Source organism: Chrysochloris asiatica, unplaced genomic scaffold (genome assembly GCF_000296735.1).
Source record: "Chrysochloris asiatica unplaced genomic scaffold, ChrAsi1.0 scaffold00037, whole genome shotgun sequence".
In the NCBI taxonomy this organism is placed as follows: domain Eukaryota; kingdom Metazoa; phylum Chordata; class Mammalia; order Afrosoricida; family Chrysochloridae; genus Chrysochloris; species Chrysochloris asiatica.
Window position 1 is genome coordinate 16,036,663 of NW_006408555.1, and position 23,847 is coordinate 16,060,509.

A 23,847-nucleotide genomic window follows, 5' to 3' on the forward strand; every position below is an offset into this window, starting at 1 on the left:
CAGCGCTACGATTGTACCTTTCCCAGGCAGCTGCCCCTGATGCCGGCCTTGCTTCTGTCTCAGTCATTGCGCCCCAACTTTTGGCTACAGACCACCGTCTTGACCCTGAGTCCCCGCCCCAGCTTCGCCAGTAGCTGGGCCAGCGATGAGAGCAAGCGTGCCAGGAGCAGCCTGCTGCTGGACGCGGCGGGGACTGGCGACGCAGGAGGCGGCCGGGCCTGCAGCACTCGTACCAGCCACATCAGCATGGGCTATGACCAGCGACAAGGAGGCGCTCTGCCCTTTGGGCCGTGCCTGTTTGACCCGCCCCTGTCTCGGCTCCAGCTCCCGAAGGGTCCATTCCATCAACCCGGAGCTCCATGCTGCCCTGGACCGCAGGGTTCGGCTGCCAGGAAAGCCGCCACCCTTATCCTCTGACACTGGGCAGCCCCCCGGAGCTCTAGCTGGGGATGGAGTGGGAGCGCAAGGCCCCTTGGAGAAAGGCGCGGCGAAACCTGGACACTTGGTGACAGACTACGGAGGCTGCGCAGTGGACGCTCGATATCAGGACGCGCTAACAGCGTTGCTGCACCTGGCGATGGGCACGGGTGACCAAGAAGCTGGTGTCCGGAGGGAACCCTCAGGGATTGAGCCAATAGGGTCACAAGTCGCTGCCGGGTCCGTTGGCTCCAGAGGCCGGATGCGCGGGAACAGGAGGGCAAGAGGACTGCTTCACATCGGTGTCAAGTACAACAAAGGCATCTGTGGGCAGAGCAACGCCTGCCAGGCCCCGGATAGCCTCTATCACACCCAGTGCTCTGTCTGTGGGCGAACTTTGTGCTGTAAGGTTTTCTACAGTGTTAAAGGCTCTGTGGACTGTGAGGAAGAGGATCTGTTTTCAGGGTGTTTCTGGAAATTTCTGTTGTCCCTTGATTCTGGAGAAAATCCTACAGGCAGTGGAGAAGTCCTATCACCCAAGTTCCACCTTTTGCAACAAGTGCCTGGCTGGCATCCCCTTCACAGTGGACTTCTCCACCCAGGTGTACTTGTCACTGACTACCACCAAAATCATGCCCGCAAGTGTGCAGCCTTCTGCCAATCCATCCTCCCCTCAGAGGGCTGTGAGGACATGTCAGGGTGATATATCTGGGCACCAGGATTACCACTTTGTGAGCTACCACTGTGACGATTGCCGATGCAGCTGAGGGATGGACACTGGCTCTGTGACATGCAATGGCTCAATGCCCCCTACCAGCTCTCTCTGAACCGCCACCATCACCACCATTGGCAAACTCCTGGTCACGAGCCTCTCAGGAGACTGGAGGTAAGGAATGCACCCTGCTGCTCTGAGCCAGGAATCCTCAGGGAGGGCCCTAGGTTATGACATTCCAAATGGATTGTGGAGATGAAACCTTCCCATTGCCGGTGGGGATGACTGGCCTCTCCTGTGCTGAAGCTTGCACTCAGGCACGTTCCAGTACTTTCTGAAGGTCTGCTTCTAATCTGCATCTCCAGTATATGTTTGTGTGTAAGTTAAGCAGTGTTCTGGTTCAGAATTACAGGAACAAAGAGAAGATATCAAGGGTGCCCCTCACTGTAGTAGTGCTATAGATGGGCCCATCCCGGTTCCAACCACAGTATCTTCTCTCCATCCAGAAACTCTCCAGACCTGTTCAATGAGTTCTTTCTGGGCTTTGCTCTCTGCTGGGAATGGGGACCAGTTCTGGGAGGACCTGCTGCTTTTTACTGCCAGTTTCTCAGGGACTCACATGGGCCTGGGGGAGGGGAGGTGGATGCCTGTACTTGCTTTCTCTTCTTAGTGGGGGGAGGTAGTGAGTTGGCCTCTGTCAAAGTGCAGCTCACTGAGTAGGACATCTAGGGAGCTACAGGCCAGCCACACTTCCTGAACTCCTGAGCCCTCCAGCCCAGTATGCACATTTGTTCCATTTCCTGTCTTGCCTTATAGCTGTGGTTAAAACTTCCAACACAATATTGAATGGAGTGATGATAAAGGACATCCTTGTCTAGTTCCTATTAGCAAGGGAATGCTTTCAGGGTCTCTCCATTGAGAGTAATTCTGGCTGTTGGATCTGTATATGTTCTCTTAATTGTGTTGAGGAATTTTCCTTCAATTTCTACTTTGTTGAGTGTTTTTATCAAGAATGGGTGTTGGATTTTTGTCAAATGACTTTATTGCATCAATCAGTATAATCTTATGGTTCCCCCCCCTTTTTTTAAAGATATATTGTAGAATTATGTTGATTGTTTTTCTAATATTGAACCATCCTAAGAACAAAGTTGAGAAGCAATGGGAAGGAGGATGGAATGGAGACAGGAAGCACAGGGAGGAAGTGGGACAGCTGTTGTTGCTTGGAGGAAACTGCAATCATTGAGATGAAACAAAGTCTATGACTTCTGAGTGTCTTTAAACCATTACTCAATTCACAACAAAAAACTAAAAGCGCACTAGTAAAGTTAATCACACAGGTAAACAGAAAACAGCATAAATACGGTTTTTTTTTTTCACAATTGATTTAAAAATACAGCTGCACAAAATAACACAAAACTATTATTGGGCATATAACATACAAGGATGTAATTTGCATGAAAATAGGACAGAGAAAGGCAGAAGAAAGGAGCTGTATTGAAATAAAATTTCTACACACTATTAAAATGAAATTAATATCAGTGTCAAATTAGTATTACTATTAAGCGAAATTAGGTTGATTTCAAATTAGTATTACTATTAAGCGAAATTAGGTTGATTTCAGTTAAGATGCATAATGTAATCCCCAGAGGAACCACTAAGAATATAACTAAAACAATATAGTTAGGAAACCCACAAAGTAATTTAAATGATATACTGAAAAATCTTTAATAAAAGAAAGCAATAAAGATAGAAGATATAGAAAACAAAGAACAGATTGGGAGATATAAATCCAGACTTATCAATAATCACATTTAAATTTCAATGAATTAAGCATTCCAATCAAAAGGTGGAGATTGCCAGACTAGGTTTTTAAAAAATCGGGATTTAACTGTATTCTGTCTATAAGATACACAAATAGATTGAAAGGAAAATACAAAAAGATATACCATGCAAATGGTAACCATAAGAGAGTAGGGGTCATTATAATAATAATAAAAGGATTAGTCTATCAGAAAGCTAAAATTATGAGGGGGCTTCGAAAAGTTTGTGGAAAAATTCCATTATCTTTTTTTTTTTAAAGTCTTTAATTGTAAATTGAGTGAGTGAAGGTTGAAAAATTCTATTATGTTTTATTTTAATTCCCTTTTCCACTAACTTTGTTTTTTTCACTCTCTTTGATGCCCCATCATGTGAACTTTATATGCACCTAATAGTATTGTTGTTGTTGTTGTTAGGTGTGATCAAGTCAGTTCTGACTCATAGTGACCCCATGCATAACAAAATAAAACTCTGTCTAGTCTTGCAGCCTCCTCACAATGGTTCTACCAGAATCCACTGTTGCTGCCACTGCATCAATCCATCTTGTGAGTCTTCCTCTTTTTTGAAGTCCCTCTGCTTTACCAAGCATGATGTCCTTGTCCTGGTCCCTCCTGACAACATGTTCAAAGTAAGAGAGACAAAGTCTTGTCATCTCGCTTCTAAGCAGCATTCTGAAGACTCTACGTCATAAAGGAAATTAGAAATATTTTGAGCTGGATAAAAGCAAAAACATTTGAAAATTTATGGGATGCAGCTAAAGGAGTGGCTAGCGGGAAATTTAAAGCTTTTAACAGCAGTTTTCCTCTTCTCCTTTCCAAACCAGCTCAGTGCCAGAACTGAGTGTCTGACAGAACACTTGGTTGTTCTGGGCTCCACCTTTTCATCTTAAAAAAGCTTCCGAAATGTCTGGCCCCATATTCTTTATATGGTTAACACTGTTCTTCTGGTCATAAGGCATAAACTCCTCATGAATTGGTACCATACCTTATCCTAGATGTAAATTTTCTTTCCCTACCCAAATCATACTTCTCTCCTCCAAGCGGCCTTCCATATCTCCCACTGCAACTGCCCAGCCAGGCAGCAGCCAAGAGGAGCAAGAGAGGCAGACAAGGTGCAGCCAGAGTCTTCTTCCAAGAGTCCCACAAAGCTGGCTGAGGCAGAGGCAGGATCTGTAGAGTATGGAGGGTAAATAGTGCCTCCATTATTTCAAAAACCTTCAGCAGAGAAGCAGCTGTGTTCTAAAGGAACCAACCTTGGGCACTGCTGGTCTCCTTGGTCTCCTACCTAAAACTCAGGGCTGCCAACTCAGGATATGCTGACTCTTTTTCTTATAGCTTAACCACTGACTTTTTGAGACTATGTTTTAGGATTTTGTTTCCATCACAGTCATACCATTTTAAGTCAAGTAATACTGCAAGGTTTGTCACTATACATAACAGTTTCCCGACCCACCCCACAATTCTAAGTCCACCTTGAACTCTTACAGCTATTTTGTCTAGTAATTAACTACTTATTTAATTCTTACTTTTACTGCTACTCTTAAGGGGCTCTGGTGACCCTGTACAGGGTTTCCTGAGGCTGTAAATCTCTGCAGGAGCAGAACGCCTCATCTTTCTTCTGCAGAACAGCTGGTGGTTTCAAACTGCTGACCTTGAGGTTGGCAGCCTGACTCATAACCACTATGCTACCAGAGCTCCTTGGTAGCATATCATAGTGGTTACAAATTAGGCTGCTAATCTCATAAACTTCACCCTAAATACTTGCAATATCATCTGGATTTGATACCAGTGTAATGCTGAACTCATAAAATGAGCTGGCAAGTATTTACTATTGTCTGACAATTTTATTAGGATCTACTTTACCATGAAATTCAACCACTGTATGTGTGAAATTCATTGATTTTTATTCCATTTTTACAAGTGTCCAGCCACCACTGCAGTCCAGGTGTAGAACAGTTTTATCTCCCTGTGATGTTTTCTCATGCTTGTTCAACCAATCCCCACGTCCATCCCTAGCCCCATACAAACACTGATCTGCTTTCTGCATTTAGAAATATCTCCTCAATTGATTCATGAAATGTAATTCACTTAGTGAAAGGTGTCTGAAATGCATCCATGCTAGAGTTTGAATAAATAGTTTGTTTTATTGTTGAATGGTACTCCTGATGTGGTGCTTCAGGATAAGCATTGGACTGCTAACACAAAGTTGGTGGTTCAAACCCATCAGCTGCTCCTTGGAAACCTACACAGGGTGGCTATGGAACTGACTCAGTGGAACTTAATAACAACAACAAAATTCTATTATATGGGTGTGCCCATATATCACCATTATCAATTCACCATTTGATGGACATTTGGATTGTTCCCATTTTAAACTGTTATGAATGATATTGCTATGCTCATGAATATTAAGTGTTTGTATGGCTATTTATGTCCATTTCTCTTGGACAGATACCTAGAGGTGAAATTGCTGGATCTGGCGCTGTGAGTCGGAACCAACTCACTGGATAGCACTTAACAACAACAACAAACGATAAGCATGGGAGCACGGTGGCTCCATCCGATAAGCACTGGACTGTGAACCACAAGGCCAGCCAGCCGCTTCACTAAAGGAAGATGAGGCTTTCTGCTCCCTGGAAGACTTAAAGCTTCAGAAACACTATACAGGGTTGCTATGAGTTGGAACCGACTTGACCACACTTAACAACAATGTTAAGTATGGAGTCCTGGTGTGATGCTGTAGGATAAGCACTAGACTACTAACTGTAAGGTCAGAAGTTCAAAACCACCAGCCACTCCTTGGAACTCCTATATAGGGTCACTATGAGTCAGAACCAATGTGACAGCTCTTAGCAACAACTGGTAAGCATGTATTTAACTTTTTAAGAAACTGCTGAGCAAATGTGGAGGTATTGTGTGCGGACTCATGGCAACCTTGTATAGTGTTTCTGAGGCTGTAAATCTTCATGGGAGCAGAAAGCCTCATCTTACTCGATGGAGTGACTGGTAGATTCGAACTACTGACCTTGCAGTTAGCAGCCCACCCCACTTCCAAGACTCCTTGAACAAATGTAGAAAAAGGTAAGTAGTTAAATCTGGATGGTACACATAAACTCTGTCATTACTTCACCTGGGAGAAGTTGCCTTGCAAGGAAGAGATGCCCGTTCTCCAAATCCACTCCAACACCCAGCATGCCCCAGTATACAGCCTGGACCCAGGAGGAGATACAACATAAATCAAGCTGCAAGGCCCATGAGGAAGTCCAGCATCCCATGATGAAGGGGGCTGGTGTTCCTACTCCACACCATTGGACGCCAGACCCAAGGGTCACACAGAGTGTTTCGGTTAGAACTTAGGCCTTTAATCGTCTGTGCCACCTCTTCTGGCTGCTGAAACTGGACACGCCCTGCCACCCTCTCGTGGTGGACCAGCAAAAGCTGCTTCATATCCAGTGCCCATCTGAGGCCTGTGGATACTCAGAGAGAAACACACACAGAAACCTATGCATCAGCGTTCACTGCAGCGCTTCTCACAATAGTCAAAAGGAGGAAGCAACCAAAAATGCCTTGTCTCCCTGGGACCATCAAGGGAGGGGAGCAGAGAGCGGGACCCTACCCAGAGAAGCAGTGATACCTGAGATGGAGCAGTTGGGGACTTTAGACAGAGAGGGAGAGGGGCTGTGTGCTGACGACTGGGGAGCAGGCTTATAGTATGTACCATTTGGTTGGTTTATGATGCATGGAGGGGATTGTAACCATGGTAATGAAACGATATACAATAGGATGAATGTAAAACTAATGTTCTCCCATGTAGACTGTCACATAATTCACAATAAAACATTAAAAAAAAAAATGACTTGTCAACAAATGAATGGCTAAACAAATGTGGTCTATCCATACAATGGAATACTACTCAGCCGTAAAGAGAAATTAAGTACTGATGCACACCTACAACATGCTGAGCAAAACAAGTCAGTCTCAAATGGCCAAATACTGTATGGTGTCACTTCTATGAAATAAGCAAATAAATGAAACCAAAGACTATGAGTGATTACAGGGGTGGGAGGGAGGAGGGACATGGGAGTTTTTGCTAAGAGGAGAGTGAGTTGATGATAATAGTGGTAGAATCATTTGGAAAAGGATAGCAAGAATGGTTGTACAACTTGAAGAATGGAATCTGTGCCTCTGAGTTATGCATGTAGAAACTGTTGAGCTGCAATATGTTGTGTTGTGTGTTTATTTTCACCACAATTTCAAAAATAAATTTTTCAAGTTGCCCTACCCCAAACTTCTGCCTAGTTCCTGGCATGCGCCGTGGGAAAATGAGTCACGTTTGTCACCAGTACCCATGATGAAACTCCATGTCCTGAGTGCCCCCTTCAGCCCATCTCAGCAGATTTCCCAGGGACCTGACAATGGACTCTGAGAGGGTGCTAGCTCAGGGATCAAAGGTCATGCAAATGCCTGCTGACTGTCCTTTGGGATGGTGGAATGACCTTTGATCTGCCCTGAGAGGACTGTGGGCATTTGGTGATGACCTGTAGCCCCTCCTCCTGTTTTCTAAGAAGTGTGGAACGTTTGTAGGTGTGGGTACAATCAGCCCCCCAGAGCGCAGCAGCATGGGAGTTTTTTGTTCTTCTGAAACATTGCCTGTTGGTCTGGGGCGGACTTGTCCCTAGCAGGACTTGAAACAGCAGCACGTGTTCTCCCCCTCCTGTCTCAGTCAGGTGGGTGAGGGTGGGGGCCCAGGACTGGGGTCCAGTCTCTACTCTGTGCCTGCAAAGACTGTCCTAAGATAGCTTTTGTCCTCCTCTCACAGGTGCAGCCCCAGCTGCCCCCCAGAGGCACCTGTGTGGTGTGCTATTACCACCTGCCTATGTTTAATTCATAGCTGGGGGGATGGGAAGAGCTTCCCAAGAAAGGAAAACTCCCCTGAGGTCTTGCCCAGTTCCTGCTGCCCATGGGGCACACTGCCGAGGCCCCAGGCCTGAGGCTGGCTACTGGAGGCTGCTGAGGGGTTTAGAGGACACCCTACTGGCTAGGGCATAGTCACCACTCACTAATCCACTGGCCTGGAATGTCTGCTGGCCAATCAGCGGGGTCTCTGGGGGCTCTCAGAGGGTGCTAATAATTCTGCAATGATTGGCAAGGGCTGCCGGGTTAGTGTGCACCATTCTGTCTGGCGGGGGTAGGGCAGGCAGACCAGAGGCTGAAGGAGGAGAGCAAACCCAGGAGCTGTCTGGATCCTCACATGCCAGTCCCAACGGGAGGCTGTTTGGACACACCAATTACTCTCCAGCCTCCCCCCTTTGTTCGCCAGCCCAGCTCAGCCTGACTCGTGGAGGTTGTACACTACACGGCTGGCCCGGGAAGCTGCGGAACGCTGAACCTGTCTGTCCTAGAGCACCCAGCATGCCCATGCTTCAGCCGCCACCCTTCCCTGTGCTGGGGGGCTGGCCCCACCAGCTGGGCCTCCTGCCCATGCTCCTGGCTCTCCTTGGCATCACCTGGGCAGAGACGTGGCCGTTTCAGCTGCAGGAGAAGCCAGCCCTGCTGCCCGGAGGTTAGGAGAGGTGGAGGGGTTGGGAGTTCTAGGGACGGGGTTCAGGCACCCTTGGAAGCCAGTTCCCAGGCCTGAGCCCTGGGCTGTACTGGGTGCTGTCATGGTGAGCCCTTCTGAGGAATCCATACGTGAAGGAGAGGAGGAAGAACAGAAGGAGTGGGAGTCAAAGAAGTGAGGGAAACCAGGCTGGAGCCCCAAAAGACACTTGGAGGGCAAGAGGAGGCCAGCCAGAGAGCTGCTTCAATACCTCCAGTGGGGAGCAGCACCCCTCACAGCTGACTTTCCATCACTCCCAGCTTCTTTCTCCATCTCTCCAACTCCCCACCTTCCTGGGCACACTGGTCCGGCTCTCCAGTAGCCCTAGCTTGCGAGTCTGGAACCCTATGGGCAGGGTTGCCCCACGGAGACTCCCAGGCTTGTCCACAGCTGATGAGGGTCTCTCCCCTCTCCTACCGCAGCCCTGAGCCGGAAAGAAGGCTTCCTTCTCCTCTCCCTTCACAACCGCCTGCGAAGCCGGGTCCACCCTCCAGCAGCCAACATGCAGAGAATGGTGAGTGAGGGGCCAAGGAGGCTGTGGATAAAGGCAGACAGACAGTCACATCGCCTTGCCCACTGGGGGGACTGTGGTCCCCATTGCTGGGGAACTCTGAGACTTCCCCTCCCCAGGGTAACCCTTGGGACAGGCAGCTGGGCCCTTCGTGCACATTTGCCTGAAGAGCAGAACCTCAAGTCCCGTTGCCATGGAGACCAGGAGACATGAAGGAGCCAGGGTCCCCTCCTCCAGAAAAGAGTTTCACAAAGGGTCCCAGCAGGATGGGAGGGTAGGAGGCAGGGAGGGAGAAGCATCCTGCTTGGGGAGGGGGATCTCCCAAGTTTCTGCTCCTTTGGTGAATCACATCTCACAGTGGGAGCTGGGAGGGGAAGTAGGGTTCCCACCACCCTGATTTGGGGCTGTGGGGCTGAAGGTGTCATCCTGGGGCTTGGAAATGCTGCTCCCATAGCCCAGGACTCCAGCAGCTCAGTCACTGTTGAGAGGCGGGGAGCAGAGGGCTGCCAGGTTCCCCATGGTTGCCTCCCATAACCTCCTCTGAGGGCCTGCAGTGGCAGGCGACCCTGAGAGCTCTGGGGTCAGTTTCCCAGGATGTGGGGGTGGGGAGTACAGGAAGCCTTGTGTGACTTCTTCCACTTTGCTTCCCCCCCCACCCCCCCGCAACAGTCTGTCCCTCCTCTGTCCAACCCCCCTGTCCACCCACCCAGCTGTAAACACCTGGGGTGTGTGTGTATGTGTATGTGGAGTGGGACAGAGGGAATCCACTGGTTAGTGTTTTGTGCCCCTTTTGTTGGGGTCTTAGAAAATGGCATTTCAAAACAAGATACACATGCATGATTACCCCTCAACCTCCCTCTTACCTGTGACTCAGGCTCTGAGCATCCCTGCAGACTGCTAAGGGCTCCAGGGATTCCCTTCCTTACACACAGGCATGACTGAGTCTTTAGGGTGGTATGGGACTACTGAGGGACCCAGAGGAACCCCTCATCAGAGATCAAATCACAACAGTGCCCAGGCCCCAGCTGAGTACCTCCCCTACATCCCACTTAATCCTCACATAACTGTGTTCTATGGTCACCTTGTTGTGCCCATTTTACAGATGAAGACACTGAGTCTCATGGAGATTAGTGACTGCTGTATGTCACACAACTCGAATGAGGTGGCTGGGCTTGATGAGAGGGTGGCAAGGGAGTGATTCTTATCTTCCTGAGGGTCAAACCCCTTGATTTCAGAGAAAGTGGGTTTGTGTGTGGTAGGGGGCAGTCACTGGTGTGTGAATAGGGGAGCTCTCTCTGGCCCCTGCACCCTCTGAGGCCTAGGTTGGGGTTCAAGAAAATGGACACCAAGCATGGCTGCAGGGGCTCTTTCCATGGCAAGAGAGATGCCTGGCTGGACAGAAGCAGCCAACACTTTCTGACAATGGCCCAGATCCATTTTACTTAAAGGCAACCCAGAGCCAATCTGAATGGCTTGGGCAAGGCCCAGGGCTCACATTGCCAGTCGGGGAAAACGACAGCAAAAGCCCAAAACACACCTGAACTCTCGCTATTCCTACAGGGCCCCCTGTCCTCCTCAGGGTCCTCACAATCGGGGTCAGAAAGATGGAGGGTCTCAGGTGTCTGGCACACCTTGGGAGAACACTTGCAGGCCATGTCCAAGCCTCATTGGCCCCTGGGAAGTTAGGGGAACCAGCTCAGTGAGGTTAGGCAGCCTGTCAGACATTGCTTCTGGTCCAGCGCACCACCCTACTCTGCCTCCAAGATGGCTGGGGTTGAATAACAAGGCCTGGCCCACCAGTGTTCTTCCCTTCATCCAGGATCCCCTGCTGGTGTCTTTGTTTGTGCCATCCCCAGGACTGGAGCGAGAACCTGGCTCGACTGGCTCAGGACAGGGCAGCCCTCTGCGGGGCCCTGGCACCGAGCCTGGCGTTGGCTCCACAGCACACCCGGCAAGTGGGCTGGAATGTGCAGCTGCTGCCCGTGGGCTCAGCGTCCTTTGTTGAAGTGGTCAGCCTGTGGTTTGCGGAGGGGCAGCAGTATAATCATGCAGCAGCTGAGTGTACCTACAATGCCACCTGTACCCACTACACTCAGGTGAGTCGGGCTCAGGTGGGGGGAAGGCTGGGATCCTCAAAAAGAAGCAATACTTTGTCTAGAAGATACTTGAACGAGAAGTAGCCAAATCATGAAGGACATATACCTACAACTTTACTAGACATTGTCAAAGTGATTGCAAACAGTCTTTGCCTCCTGGTATTGTCAGTGTGAGATACAACCTCACTCCGTTTTTACTTTGTCTTCTCCTGATTGGAAGGAGAAAGATTTATGCAATCTGAAGAGAAAATCAGAATAGACCTTTTTCTGATTAAAAGCACTCAACAATCTCCCATGATCTAGACCCTTAGTCTAGCACTAGATCTGGCAACTTAGTGTGTCTACAGACCCCTGCTCTGTTGTTGTTGTTGTTAAGTGCCCTCGAGTCCGTCCCAACTCATAGTGACCCTGTATAGGGTTTCCAAGGAGCTGCTGGTGAGCTTGAACTGTCGACCTTGCAGTTCAAACTGACTTTGCAGTCCAGCGCTTTAACCCACAGCACCACCCCAGGATTCGGATCCCTGCTTGAGGCGAACATGCTTGGCGAGGACGTCTGCTGTAATGGTGGTTAGATATTTGGAATATCACTTCTGTTTATTCGGGTGTGATGTGAAATAACGTGGTATGTTGTTTGTCTGTTGCATTTTAAATTCATTGCTCAAATCAGTTTGCTAAGCCTTATTTGGTAGTGACATTGACCTCCAAATTATCTCCTGTTTCATGCCATTCTTACCTGGGTTATAGCATTACTGGTCTCAGAAAGTGGGTTGAGAACTTTGCCTCATTCTCTATTCCCAGACTGATTTCTGTAAGATTGTCCATAAGTCTCCTCTAAAATTATTTTGGCTTTATTCTATTGTTCCATTGTGCTGTTAGTTTTGTATGAGTATGTGCAAGTATGAGTAGATTTTTAACTACTGATTCAACTTTTAAAATGGGTTATAGATCATTTTAGGTTTTCTATTTCTTCTTGAGACAGTTTTGCCAAGCTCAAGTCCTGGTATGGCACTATAGGAGAAGCGTTGGACTGCTAACCACAAGGTCAGAGGTACAAATCTACTGGTTGCTCCTTGGAAACCCCACAGGGTTGCTGTGAGTTGGAACTGACTCGATGGCACTTAACAACATGAATTTTCTAATAAATGATTCCTTTTTGGTGAATGTTTTCCAATTTACTGTCTATCGTTGTTTATTATTTAACTGGTATTTAAAACTAGAATTAAAATGGTGATGGTGGTGTGTTGTGGAGCTGGTTCTAGAATTAAACAGATTTTTAAAAAATAGCTATTATCATTTTGCTAGCTGTATCTCATTTTTAATTCCAGATATTATTTGTTCTTTCTTTTATTCTCAGTCTTCCTAGAGGTTTGTCTATTAGTTCTTTTGAAAATCACCATTTTATTTATTTTTATCTTTTTTTTTCTCTTTCTCATTAATATCTGCCATTGTCTTTTATTATTTACATTCTTTTACTTTATTTGGTGTGCTCTATTATTATTATTAAGGAGCTCTGGTAGCGTAGTGGTTACGAATTGGGCTGCGAACCTCAGGGTCAGCAGTTAGAAACTACCAGCTGCTCCGTGGGAGAAAGATGAGGCTTTCTGCTCCCATAAAGACTTACAGCCTTGGAAACCCTGTGCAGGGTCGCTATGAGTCGGAACCAACTTCACAGCACATCACAACAACAACAACAACAGTATTATTGTTATTTACCTTTTATGGGAGTCCTGTTGTGGTGCTGTAGGATAAGCACTGAACTGCCAACCTTGAACCACCAAGACTCCAGAACCATAGGAGGAATTAATGCTTGTAAAAGTTCCATGCATTCCTAAAACAAAAGTATATTCTGTAATTGTTGGGTGTGTGTATCTGACCATATGTTCCTATTTCCCTGCACAAGCTAGGCTTGTATTTGTCATTTTGTGTGACTGCTGGCGTGGTGCTGCAGGTTAATGCACTGGACTGCAAGGTCCGTGATTAAAGCTCACCAGCTGCTCCTCGGAAACTCTCTATGGGGTCGCTAATGAGTTAGAACTGAGTCCACGGCATCTAATAACAACAGCTAGTCTCAGTGTGGTACTGTAGGATAAGCACTGGACTGCTAACCACAGTTTAAAACCCACCAGCCACACCTTGGAAATCTCACACAGAGCCAATTCGATGGCACTTAAAAGTTTGCTGAACTGTTCCTTTGCATTAACTATGTGCTGTTTCCAAGTGGCCGCTGAATGTAAGACTTTAAATCTGTTTTCAATACCTGTATCTATTAGCTTTCTTTTTTTTATCCTAATTAGCTTTCGCTGCATGACAAACTATCCCCAAACTTGTAATCCTAGTGTGGTGCTGTAGGATAAGCACTGAACTGTAAACAGTTCAAACCCACAAGCCACTCCTTGGAAACTCTATAGAGCATCGCACTGAGTTGGAACTGACTTTTGCTGCATGACAAACTACCCCAAACCTAAGTGGCTTCAAACAAGTATTTTAAGCTTCTGATTCTGGGGCCAGATATGGGCTGAGCTCAGCTGGGAGGTTCTTCTACTGATTGGGCTCATCCATGCAACCGCAATCAGCTGGAAGCTGGCTGGGACAGGCTTTCTAGAAAGGCCTGAGCTGGCTCCTCTCTCTGCCTCATTTGGTCATCCAGCCTCCAGTAGGCTAGTCTGAACTTGTGGTCTGTTTCTGTCTGTGATGGCTGTTCTAAATGAATGTGTAGAAATCCAAGGCCTCTTAGGAACTGGCTAAGCATCACTTCTGCTCATCCTATTGCTAGTCACAAAGCCAGTCCAGAATCAAAGGAGGGGAGTGAGGATGAGCTTTTTCTCTTGATAGGAAGAAGTGCAAAATCATACTGTGAAAGGGCTACAGGGAAAACAGGGCACGAATATGACCATGCTTGCAATCTGTCACCAGGCCACTCCCTGATGTCTAGGACTTTCTTTTGCCATGCATCCTCTTTTCAGCTGTGTGCTGCACTCTTCATTTCTCCTTCCCACCATGAAACCCTTCCCAGTCTATTCCCACTTATGCTGGACCCTGGCCAGCTTAGCTGCTGCTCCTGAGGCTTACAGCAAGCTGCTTGCTGCTGTGAAGTGCCGTTGAGTTGATTCCGACCCATAGCGACCCTGTATAGGATTTCCAAGGAGCAGCTGGTGAGCTTGAACCACTGACCTTGCAGTTCAAACGACTTTGCAGTATGACTCATTAGCCCACAGTGCCACACCAGGACTCCACAGCAAGCTGCTTGGTTCATAGCAAAAGCTGTGTCGTCCTGCCCCAGGTAAACATTGCCTATGCTGTTGGCCCTGACTGGGAGTGGGAGGTTTTGAACCACTGTGTCCCTTTTCAGCTCGTGTGGGCCACCTCGAGCCAGCTGGGCTGTGGGCGGCATCGCTGCTCTGTGGGCCAGGCAGAGATGGAAGCCTTTGTGTGTGCCTACTCCCCGGGGTAAGTCCTTACTACTATAGGGCCCACTCCTCAATACAGGGCCAACTGAAGTGGGGCATGGAGTGGGAAGGGATACTTTTATCCAGGGGGAGACACTACCTGCCAAACCCACCCACAAGGCCTTGACTATATGTGAAGTGGGAAGAAAGGGTCAAGGGAGAGATTCAGAAGAAGGCAGCACCAAAATTCTGACCAACGCAGAATGTGGCTTCTCCTTTGAAGTCCGTCCCTGGCAGTCCACCACTTTCAGGGAATGTGCCCATGGTTAATTTGAGGTCATCTCTTCTTCTTAGGAAATCTCCCCCTATCTCATGCTGGCTCCTGGCATTCGCTGCCCTGTCCAAAGCCAGGCCCTGATGCTTGTGGTCTCTCACAGAGGCAACTGGAAGGTGAATGGGAGGACAATCGTCCCCTATAAGAAGGGCGCCTGGTGTTCACTCTGTACAGCCACCGTCTCCGGCTGCTTCAAAGCCTGGGACCATACAGGGGGTCTCTGTGGTAAGTGCCCCACACTGCCTGCCTGCCTCCCAGGTCAGCAGGCACACGAAGGCTTGGTCTGACTATACTGGGCTGGGAGTGGGTGGACAGTATTCTGAGGGGCTGTCCTGAAAGCTCTGGGGAGGCACCTGCCTCGCTTCCTGACAGATCCCCTTCTCAGAGTCCCCTCCTTGTCTGCCCAGAGGTCCCCAGGAACCCATGCCGCATGAGCTGCCGGAACCATGGGCATCTCAACATCAGCACCTGCCACTGCCACTGCCCCCCAGGCTACACAGGCCGGTACTGCCAAGGTGAGGGGCACCTGGAGTTCCAGAGCAGGACCAACTGCCCGGGAGACCCACAGGGAGAAGCTGAGGCAGGCGTGTGCACATGTGTACACACGTGTGTGCTCATGCTGTGTCCTGGATGGGCTGGCCTTACAGTGGCTGAGTGTGTTCTCTGAAGGGGTCCCTGATCTGGCCTATAGGCTCTGGGGTGGTGGGAGAGGTTAGCAGTAGGTTTTTGTCCCACTGTCCCTTCTTCTTGGCTGTGACCCTGGGTCTATGAACCATGCCTCATTTGGCTTCTTTCCATACTGGGGAACAAACCCAAGATGCCAAGTTAGCAGCCAGGTGGCAGCCCTGGTGGGCTCCATCATGCTTGGTTGGCGTGTCTCTGCGTGTCGGAGTCCATGAGGGCCCGTGACTCGGGGCTGAGCGCTGGCCCATCTCACACGCAGTGAGGTGCAGCGTGCGCTGTGTGCATGGCCGGTTCCGGGACGAGGAGTGCTCCTGTGTCTGTGACATTGGCTTCGGGGGTGCTCAGTGTACCAGTGAGTCCTGCCCACGACTCCCCAGCAGTGTGGGGGAGCCCGCTGCATGTGTCTCTCCCAACTTCACCTCAGTCATGTCACATTAGTTGCTTGAAATTAGCCACGGTTGGGGTATTTACACCACAGTAATGGGCAAATGCTACAAATTTCTATTTGTTTTTAAAGAGAGCTGCTTGTTACACATCTGTCAGTACCCACCGACACCTGCCCACTGTCCCCAGAGAAAGGGGAACTTTGAGCTCAGTTTCCTGGCTGGACAGGAGAGGTCCACACACAAAATTCTGGTCTCTCCCCCTGCTCCTCCTCCACGCCCCCCCAGCCAAGGTGCACTTTCCCTTCCATACCTGTGACCTGAGGATTGATGGAGACTGCTTCATGGTGTCCTCGGAGGCAGACACCTACTACGGAGCCAAGATTAAATGTCAGGTAACAGGTGACCCCTGCCATCCCAGGGACCCCCCCAGGATCTCAAGTAGAGGGACCTAGGCTAAGAAATGGCTCTTTGATTTCTCCTGGCCTCTTCGCTTCATTGGCATGGAGGAGCAATCAAACGCAGAGGCCCATGGGAGCTCAAGAACCATAATAAAGTGGCAGGACCACAGGGAGGCCGCCCCGCCCTAAGGGGAGCCACCCTGATTCAGCTCCTACTACAGGGAATGAGGACAGGGAAGGTGGAACTGGCCAATGTTCAAGAGTACCAGAAATCCAGGTTTTCATGTGGTCCTCTTATTAATGCTGACAACTCACTAAAACATGTTTAAGACACGGTACAGATGAAATACAATCCTGCCTGGGCCCAGGAGAGAGGACAGGTGGGCAGGGAAGAGGCTGGATGACCCCTACACTAGGAAGTAGGGGGCTGGCCAGGCTGGACAGCTGCCAGTGCACACACGCAGCCTCCCCTGTGACTCTAAGACTGTACCATGTGGTGGAGGGCTGCCTGGACACTGAGCCCTGCTCACCTGACTTGGCCGATGGGGTTACAGGGAAAGGGCGGGGTATTAGCCCAGATCGAGAGTCAGAAAGTGCAGGACATCCTGGCCTTCTACCTGGGTCGCTTGGAGACCACCAACGAGGTGACTGACAGGGATCTTGAGACCAGGAACTTCTGGATTGGTGAGTGCTGGATTGGTGAGTGCTTGGCTGGTTGAGGGATACTGTGAGCGCTGTTCTAGGAACCCTGGGATGTGGAAACCCAGGGCACCCACCAGCCAATGGTAAGGGTTGGAGCAGAGTTTGGAACCCAGGAATGTGGGGAGAGGGCTGGGGCCTGGAAAGGCATGAAGAGGCAGCGTTTAGGGCTCAGGCACTTCTCTTGGGAAGCTGGGCTCAGAGTGAGGCCCAGGGATCTCAGGCAGTGAAACCATTCTGGGCTGCCCCTGCTCAGGGTTGACCTATAAGACTGCTAAGGACTCCTTCCGTTGGAGCACCGGGGAGTACCAGTCCTTCACCAGTTTTGCCTTTGGACAACCTGACAACCAGGGGTGAGTTTGTGATACCCCCCCCCCCCCACACACACACACACACTAAGGTCCACCTTCTTGCCTGGGCCTACTTGGCTAAGCTTTCACAATGTATTGAAAAACTACCACATAGCCTGCCGCCTTGGTGAGCTCCACAGAGTCTGGGCCTTACCTGTCCCTGGCTGCCCACAAAGTGCAGGCACAGGTGTGCAGTGCATAGGCTCAATGCGGGGTGAGGGAAAGCAGGAACCTGGCCTCCAGGTGCTAACATAAGAGGGAACCCAAGAAGGCCTCAACTGTCCCTGTCCCTACATCCTCTCAGCATCTACCCACCTACTGTCTACCCACACCACTACCTCACCACTGGCTCCAGCTGGCATCACTACGCCTGCAGCCCTGCATTCATTCATGCACCCAGCCTGCCCAGCAGGCAGCCTGTACTGTGGCCCTGCCCTCACTTCTCAGCCCAGGAATGCCCAGAGCAGGTATGGCAGGGCTGGAGGTGGTCAGGCTTGTGGGATCACTAAGGGTTTAAAATCTCTCCAACCCTCCTTCCTGACATCCAGGCCTGTGCCCAGCTCAAGGTGCAGTTGTTACCTGCAGTGAAAATGTTACCCCAGGCTAGGGGGTTGCCAGAATCCTCCCTTGCTTCCCAGAGAAAAGCTGGAGAGGACTTGGGAGCAGGGATGGGGAAAGCAGGTGTGGCTCACAGCAAATGCAGGTGACCTGCGTTTAAGCCTCTCCCATGCACCTCGTTTCACGTCTCTACCCTGAGCACCCCACATATTGGTCCAGCAGGTTTGGCAACTGTGTGGAGCTACAGGCATCAGCTGCCTTCAACTGGAATGACCAACGCTGTAAAACCAGAAACCGTTACATCTGCCAGTTTGGTGAGGGCTTTCCCAGCACTGCCCACCTTCAGTCCCTACCCTTCCCCACACCATGCTTGCTGGGACATCCATTGGCATGTGAGCAATGGGCTGCCCTGGACATCCTGCTCAGAGAAGCATTGTGAGGCCCAGAGAGGAAAGATGGACCCAGCGTCACATAGCAAGCCCACCCAGAGGCAGGACCTGGAATTTCTCTGAGGTCCCTTTCCTCTTATTCCTAAAGCTGCTACTTGGGGAGCTGCATGGTCCTTTGGTGTTCCCTGACTAGCCCAATGAACTATGGCTGGGGCCTGGCCCAGTCCAGGCTTGGAATGGCCTGGTGTTCCTAGACTTGGGTGCAGCAGAGTCCCCATCCAGACAGCCTGGGTGACTCCAACTCTCAGTTCTGCTTCCTTTCCAGCTCAAGAGCACATTTCCCGTTGGAACCGTGGGTCCTGAGCCCTGGCATCTACCTGGCATCTCCCGTCAGCCTCTGGGTACACCAGCCTTGCTTACTTACCTGTCTGCCCCCCTGCCTGGGACAGGAGCCAGGCAAGGACCCCATACACAACATTCAAGAAAGTCTCAGACAATGCAGGGGGGCAGGAAGTCAATAGGGGGGTCTGTGCTGAAGGACCCTGGCCTTGGGGAACAAAGCCTCTTTTTGAATGGGAAGATGGGGCTCAGTTGGGTCCGAATGCAGAACCAGCGGTTGGGTCCCAGGACCAGCGGTCGCAAGAGACCTCTGAGCAGACCCTCCCGGGTAACTGGGGCTTCCTCTCCACTTAGAATGTACCCCAGAAAGGATTAAACTAAGTTATGATTCGGCCAGGCTGGTGAGTGCTCCTTCTGAAGCGTAAGGCAGAGGATCCAGGACGATTCTAAGAAACCCAACGGTGTCCTAGGCTTCACTGCCCCAGGCCTCCTACCCACTGAACACCCTGCACTGCTCACCCACATGACCCAGCCCACCCTCCGGAAGTGAGGTGGGAAGCCATGCCTCTGTCTCAGTGAGGGGTCATTTTCTCAGCATCTCCTGAAAAGTCATAGTAAAGACCACTTTGAACTCCTGGACACTGGAGTGTGTCCATGGTGAAGCGATTTTTCATGGCCACGCTGAGGTTGGAATCCGGATCTGGAGTTTCCCACCCCTTGTCCAACTGCTCACACCCTCAGGTGTCAGGCACTGTAACAGTTCTCGACATCCGTAACTTCAACCTACACGTCCTCATAGTGGTTACCTCCATTTTAGGGCAGAAGAAACAGGGACAGAGAGAGGCTGAGTAACTTGCCCAAGATCACACAGCTGGACAAGAACCCAATCAATCTGACAGTAATTTAATCTTTCCATTTTCTTTGAAAGGTTCAGCCTGTACAATGGGGGTGGGGGAGGAGAGACTCGGGCGTTCACACAGTCCTCCCAATGATCTCGACCACCTGGCACAGGGAAGGAGGCTCTAGCCCACCAATGACTGGGATTTGCCCAAGGTCGCCGCCAAGGACCAGACAACACCTCCTGAGTCAGCTGGGTGGTGGAGGGCCCTGGTCTCCTGCCTTGTCCTGCCTGCTAGATTCTGTAGCCCGGCCCCAAGATTTTTCTGGTACACGTGAGGGGCCAATCAGCAGGAGCAGCGTCTGGATGCGCCCGAAGCCCTCGTCTCGCTTCGAAGCTGATGGTTCAGATCGCTTATAAGGAGCAACACCTGGGTGCGCAGGTTCTGTAGGAGCCAGGCTCGCGCATGCGCAGCTGCAGGGCCCTAGACTCTGCCCAACGCCCCGCCCCCAGTCTGAGGAGCTCCACCCCGAGACTATAGGCCCCGCCCCAAGTCCCGCCCCTCGCCGCTAGAAAGCCCCCTCCCCACCTTCCGTGTGAGCCCGCCCCTGTGGTCAAGTCCCCAGCTCCCAGGGGACGTGACACTTGCCCCCTCCCGCCATGCCGATGTCGCTGGGTCCGAAGCCCTTCCGCGGGCAGCCTTCCCTGGTGCCCCGTCGGCGCTCGGTGGCCCGGGCCCCGCGCCTCATGGCTGCGCCCGCCGCGCCCCCCCGGGTCCGCCAGGGGGGTTGCATGTTCCGAGGTCCCGCTGGGGTCCTGGGTGGCCCCCGTCCGTGCTGGCCCCCAATGGGTCCCCCGCAAGCGCCTGTGACGCTGCTCGGCAGCCCGGAGGCGTGTCGGAGACGTGAGTGCGCCCCGCGCGCTGCTCGGGTGGGGGCTGGGGGAGGCATGGGGGGCCGTGGGTAGCACAATGAGGGGAGCGGGGCAGCCGAAGTCACCCCGTCCCGTACCCATGGGCCACTGGACAAGAGGGCGTGGAGGGTGCATGGGCAGCTGTCCTGGGCTGGCTCACCTCCGGGCCTGGCAGGTGTGGACTGACACCAAGGCGTTGGAGCCGGGCTTCCGGGGCCCCCTTCACCGCTTCCTCTGAGGTTCACGGAGGAACCACCACACCCAGAGGAACGGAGGGGTTCCCTCTCCTTCACCTCTGTGGCCCACAGAGCCCTGGAGCCTGGGTTGCCTGAAGGAGGAAAGAGACAGTGGGGGAGCGCAGAGCATTGGGACAGGTGACGCGGGAACGTTGTACCTCTCCGGAGCTCGTGGACATCCCTCTTTTTCACAACTCTTCACCAAACTGTGCCTCCCTGAGACTCGGCGGGGGTCCGGGGCAGCCAGAACCCCACCCCTGTTTCCTCCCTTTAGTTTTTCATTCATCTGACAGGCACTCCTGGATGCCCCAAATCCACCAAAAAAATCCAGTCTATGAAATCAAACACCCACGAGTCAGATAGGGATCCCTCTGGAGATACAGAAAGATTCACCTCCTGGTAGGCCTCTGTTGGGAGTTTTGGGAAACCTGATTTCCATTATTGTTGTATTTGTAGAGTTTGATCTGGGGCACTTATTTTTACCTTGATGTGGTAAACTTTTCCAATAGCCCTGGTAGCACAGTGGTTTAATTGTTGGGCTGCTAACCCAAAGATGGCTGATTTGAAACCACCAGTTGCTCCTTGGGAGAAAGATGAGAATGTTTACCTAAAGATTTACAGCCTTGAACACCTTGAGGGATCAGCATGTCTACTACAGGGTAACTTAGGAGTCATCGTGGACTCGAAGGCAGTGGGGTAAACTTTTCTAAGCCATGGTGGCTATTTCCCCCAAAGTCACTAACAGCCCATGATATTTCCCACATGTATTAGGGAAAGAGATGAGGAGCACAGGACTTTAGATGTGGTTCTTGGAATGTTCCCCCACTCCTCTTTATGTAGTTTCCCCAGGGCAAAGTGAAGCAAGGCCTGTGTGCTCAAACTCTAAGTAGAAACCAAATCATGTGTATGCAGGTGAGGAAGAGAGGAATGTAGAACAAGTGACTTGGGCTTCCAAGGAGAAGGAAAATATTCTGTTTCTACAGAACTGGGCAGACAACTCCTTGGGATATTTCCTGGCTCAAGATAGTGTTTTAAAATGTGGTCCTAAAAGGCAGTTGTTTTTTTTATCTCAAATATGGTGGCCTGTAGGTTGTAAAAACTGTTGGTTGCAAACCTTTACTCATAAAAATCTGAGCGTGAGCCACCAATGTGTTTATATGTATTAATTTATGAACTGGAGTTTTTGGAACTGACTGGTAATCAAAAAGCTGTTGGTGTAAGTCCACTCAGAGACCTTTTAGAAGAAGGGCCTGGTAATTGATTTCTGAAACTCAGCCATTTAAAAAAGTTATGAGGTACAGTTCTAAACTAAGACACATAGGGTTGTATGGATCAGAATCCATTTCATGGCAACTCGTTTTATCTGAGTTATATACATGAGCTACAATTCTTAATACATACAGTATATCATGAAAGAAGTAAATAAAAACTATAAAAATGTAAAATTAAAGATGACTGTAAATACCCAAAATTTTCATTATGCACCTTAGTAATACACTCAGAGTATGGCCACCACTCTCTAGAGACTGACAGTCTGTGTAGTGAAGTCAAGCTGTCACCTTAGGTACCTAAGGCATAAGGCATTTCTTAGGCATTGCCATTCTCTGGTTTGACCAAGGGTTAAGAGCTGCTCCTAGACACAGTTATGTTTACTTGGTCTGAACTACATGGAGACATTTGTGTAACAGAGGAGAGGCATTGTGTTCACCAATACTGTGGTCACCATTTTGGGCTTCTGGCTTACCCTGCTACTAGGTGCAGCTCTGGTGGACATCTGCAAAGACCAGTTCTGTCCTGCACACGTTGAAATTTCAGAACCTCTCTGCTAGTTCCTTTGGTGGTGTTGGATGTCATCAAGTCAATTCGGACTCCTATACACCCCGTGTACAACAGAACAAAACACTGCCCAGTCCTGCACCATTCTCCCAGTTGTTCCTATTTTTTTCAGGTACTATGTCAGTTCATCTTGTTGACATTCTGCCTCGTATTTTGCTGACCTTCTTCTGCTTTACCGGTGCACCAGTAATTCTTCAGGTTTTCTTACTCATTCTTCAGCTTTCACATTCATACGAGGCAATTGAAAATTTCATGGCTTGAATCAAGTGTACCATGGTTTTCAAGGCAACACCTTTGCTTTTTGGTACCTTAAAGAGATCTTTGCAGCAGATTCGCCCAAGACAATATGTCATTTGATGTCTTGATTGCTGTATTCATGGGCATTGATTGTGGAGCCAAGTAAAATGAAGTCTTTGACAACTTCAGTGTTTTTCCCTGGTATTGGAGCATCCCAGCAGCAGAGCAACACACAAGTCACCATAGTCCCTGAATTATCCATGTATGTAGAAACTTCAGGAGCCTTCCTAATCTTCTGTTCTAGCTGCTTCTGCCACTGTGTCTTCTGTCAGCTTCATGTTTCTGTCCACAGCCCCTCCTTTATTCATGCATGCCTGTTCCCACATGCTTCTTCTTTGCTGTGTATGTTGGGGCTGGGGTTTGATGGCCCAGTCTTCTCCCCTATCATACAGTGGTGAAAGCATGAATCCAGGCAGGTCGTCGGTGGGAGAGTAGGTAAGAGACTATGAGGTGGTGTCACTAATGTCCAGAATAGCCCCCAGTTATATGCAACTCTGCACCCATGGTGACTTGCTTTTCTGGTTGCATATGGAAGTGTGGCCCCTGACCATGGAAGGTCAATAGTCACAGTTCTTCATTTTCACCAATAGAAACATAGAAGCAGCTCTGGCTAATCCTGAAGCACAGGAATTTATCAAAAGGACAGTGGTCCATCACAGGCTCCTGGAGAGATAGAACCAGGCTTGGAACCTGTGCAGCCAGAAGCGGAACCTCAAATTCTTCTGCAAAGCCAGTCTTGATTGATGCCCGTGTTCTTGTTGCAGGCCAGGGACTGCAACTCAGGAACCACCTTCATCCTGGCAACTAACTGGCAGTTGAGTGCCAGCTCCACGGACTCCCAGATATCAGTTCATTCTATCAAGTCTGTCATGAATTTCTACCTTTCCCAATCTGGCACCCTCAGAATCCACTCCCAGGCCTCCTTGCCAGATTTTTGCCGCTATAAATTAGCAAACTTTCCTGATTCTATTTTATTTTTTGTAGTTTCTGGCTTTATGAGACAATCAGCTGTTAGTTTTTTATATTGACTGCCTATAGGCTTTTTTTTTTTTT

The 23,847-nt window shown here is 49.9% G+C and overlaps 1 protein-coding gene across 1 annotated transcript; it reads left to right on the forward strand.

Annotated features, from left to right (window-relative positions):
• Positions 1-253: 253 nt before the first annotated feature.
• LOC102813136 (C-type lectin domain family 18 member A-like) lies at positions 254-18,699 on the forward strand. Its single transcript, XM_006860311.1, has 13 exons — positions 254-821; positions 8,267-8,509; positions 8,968-9,059; positions 10,913-11,152; positions 14,502-14,599; positions 14,976-15,097; positions 15,280-15,387; positions 15,816-15,908; positions 16,228-16,334; positions 16,895-17,024; positions 17,296-17,392; positions 18,170-18,261; positions 18,662-18,699. The coding sequence occupies exons 1-13, from the start codon at positions 254-256 to the stop codon at positions 18,697-18,699; spliced, it is 2,028 nt and encodes a 675-aa protein (XP_006860373.1).
• Positions 18,700-23,847: the final 5,148 nt, after the last annotated feature.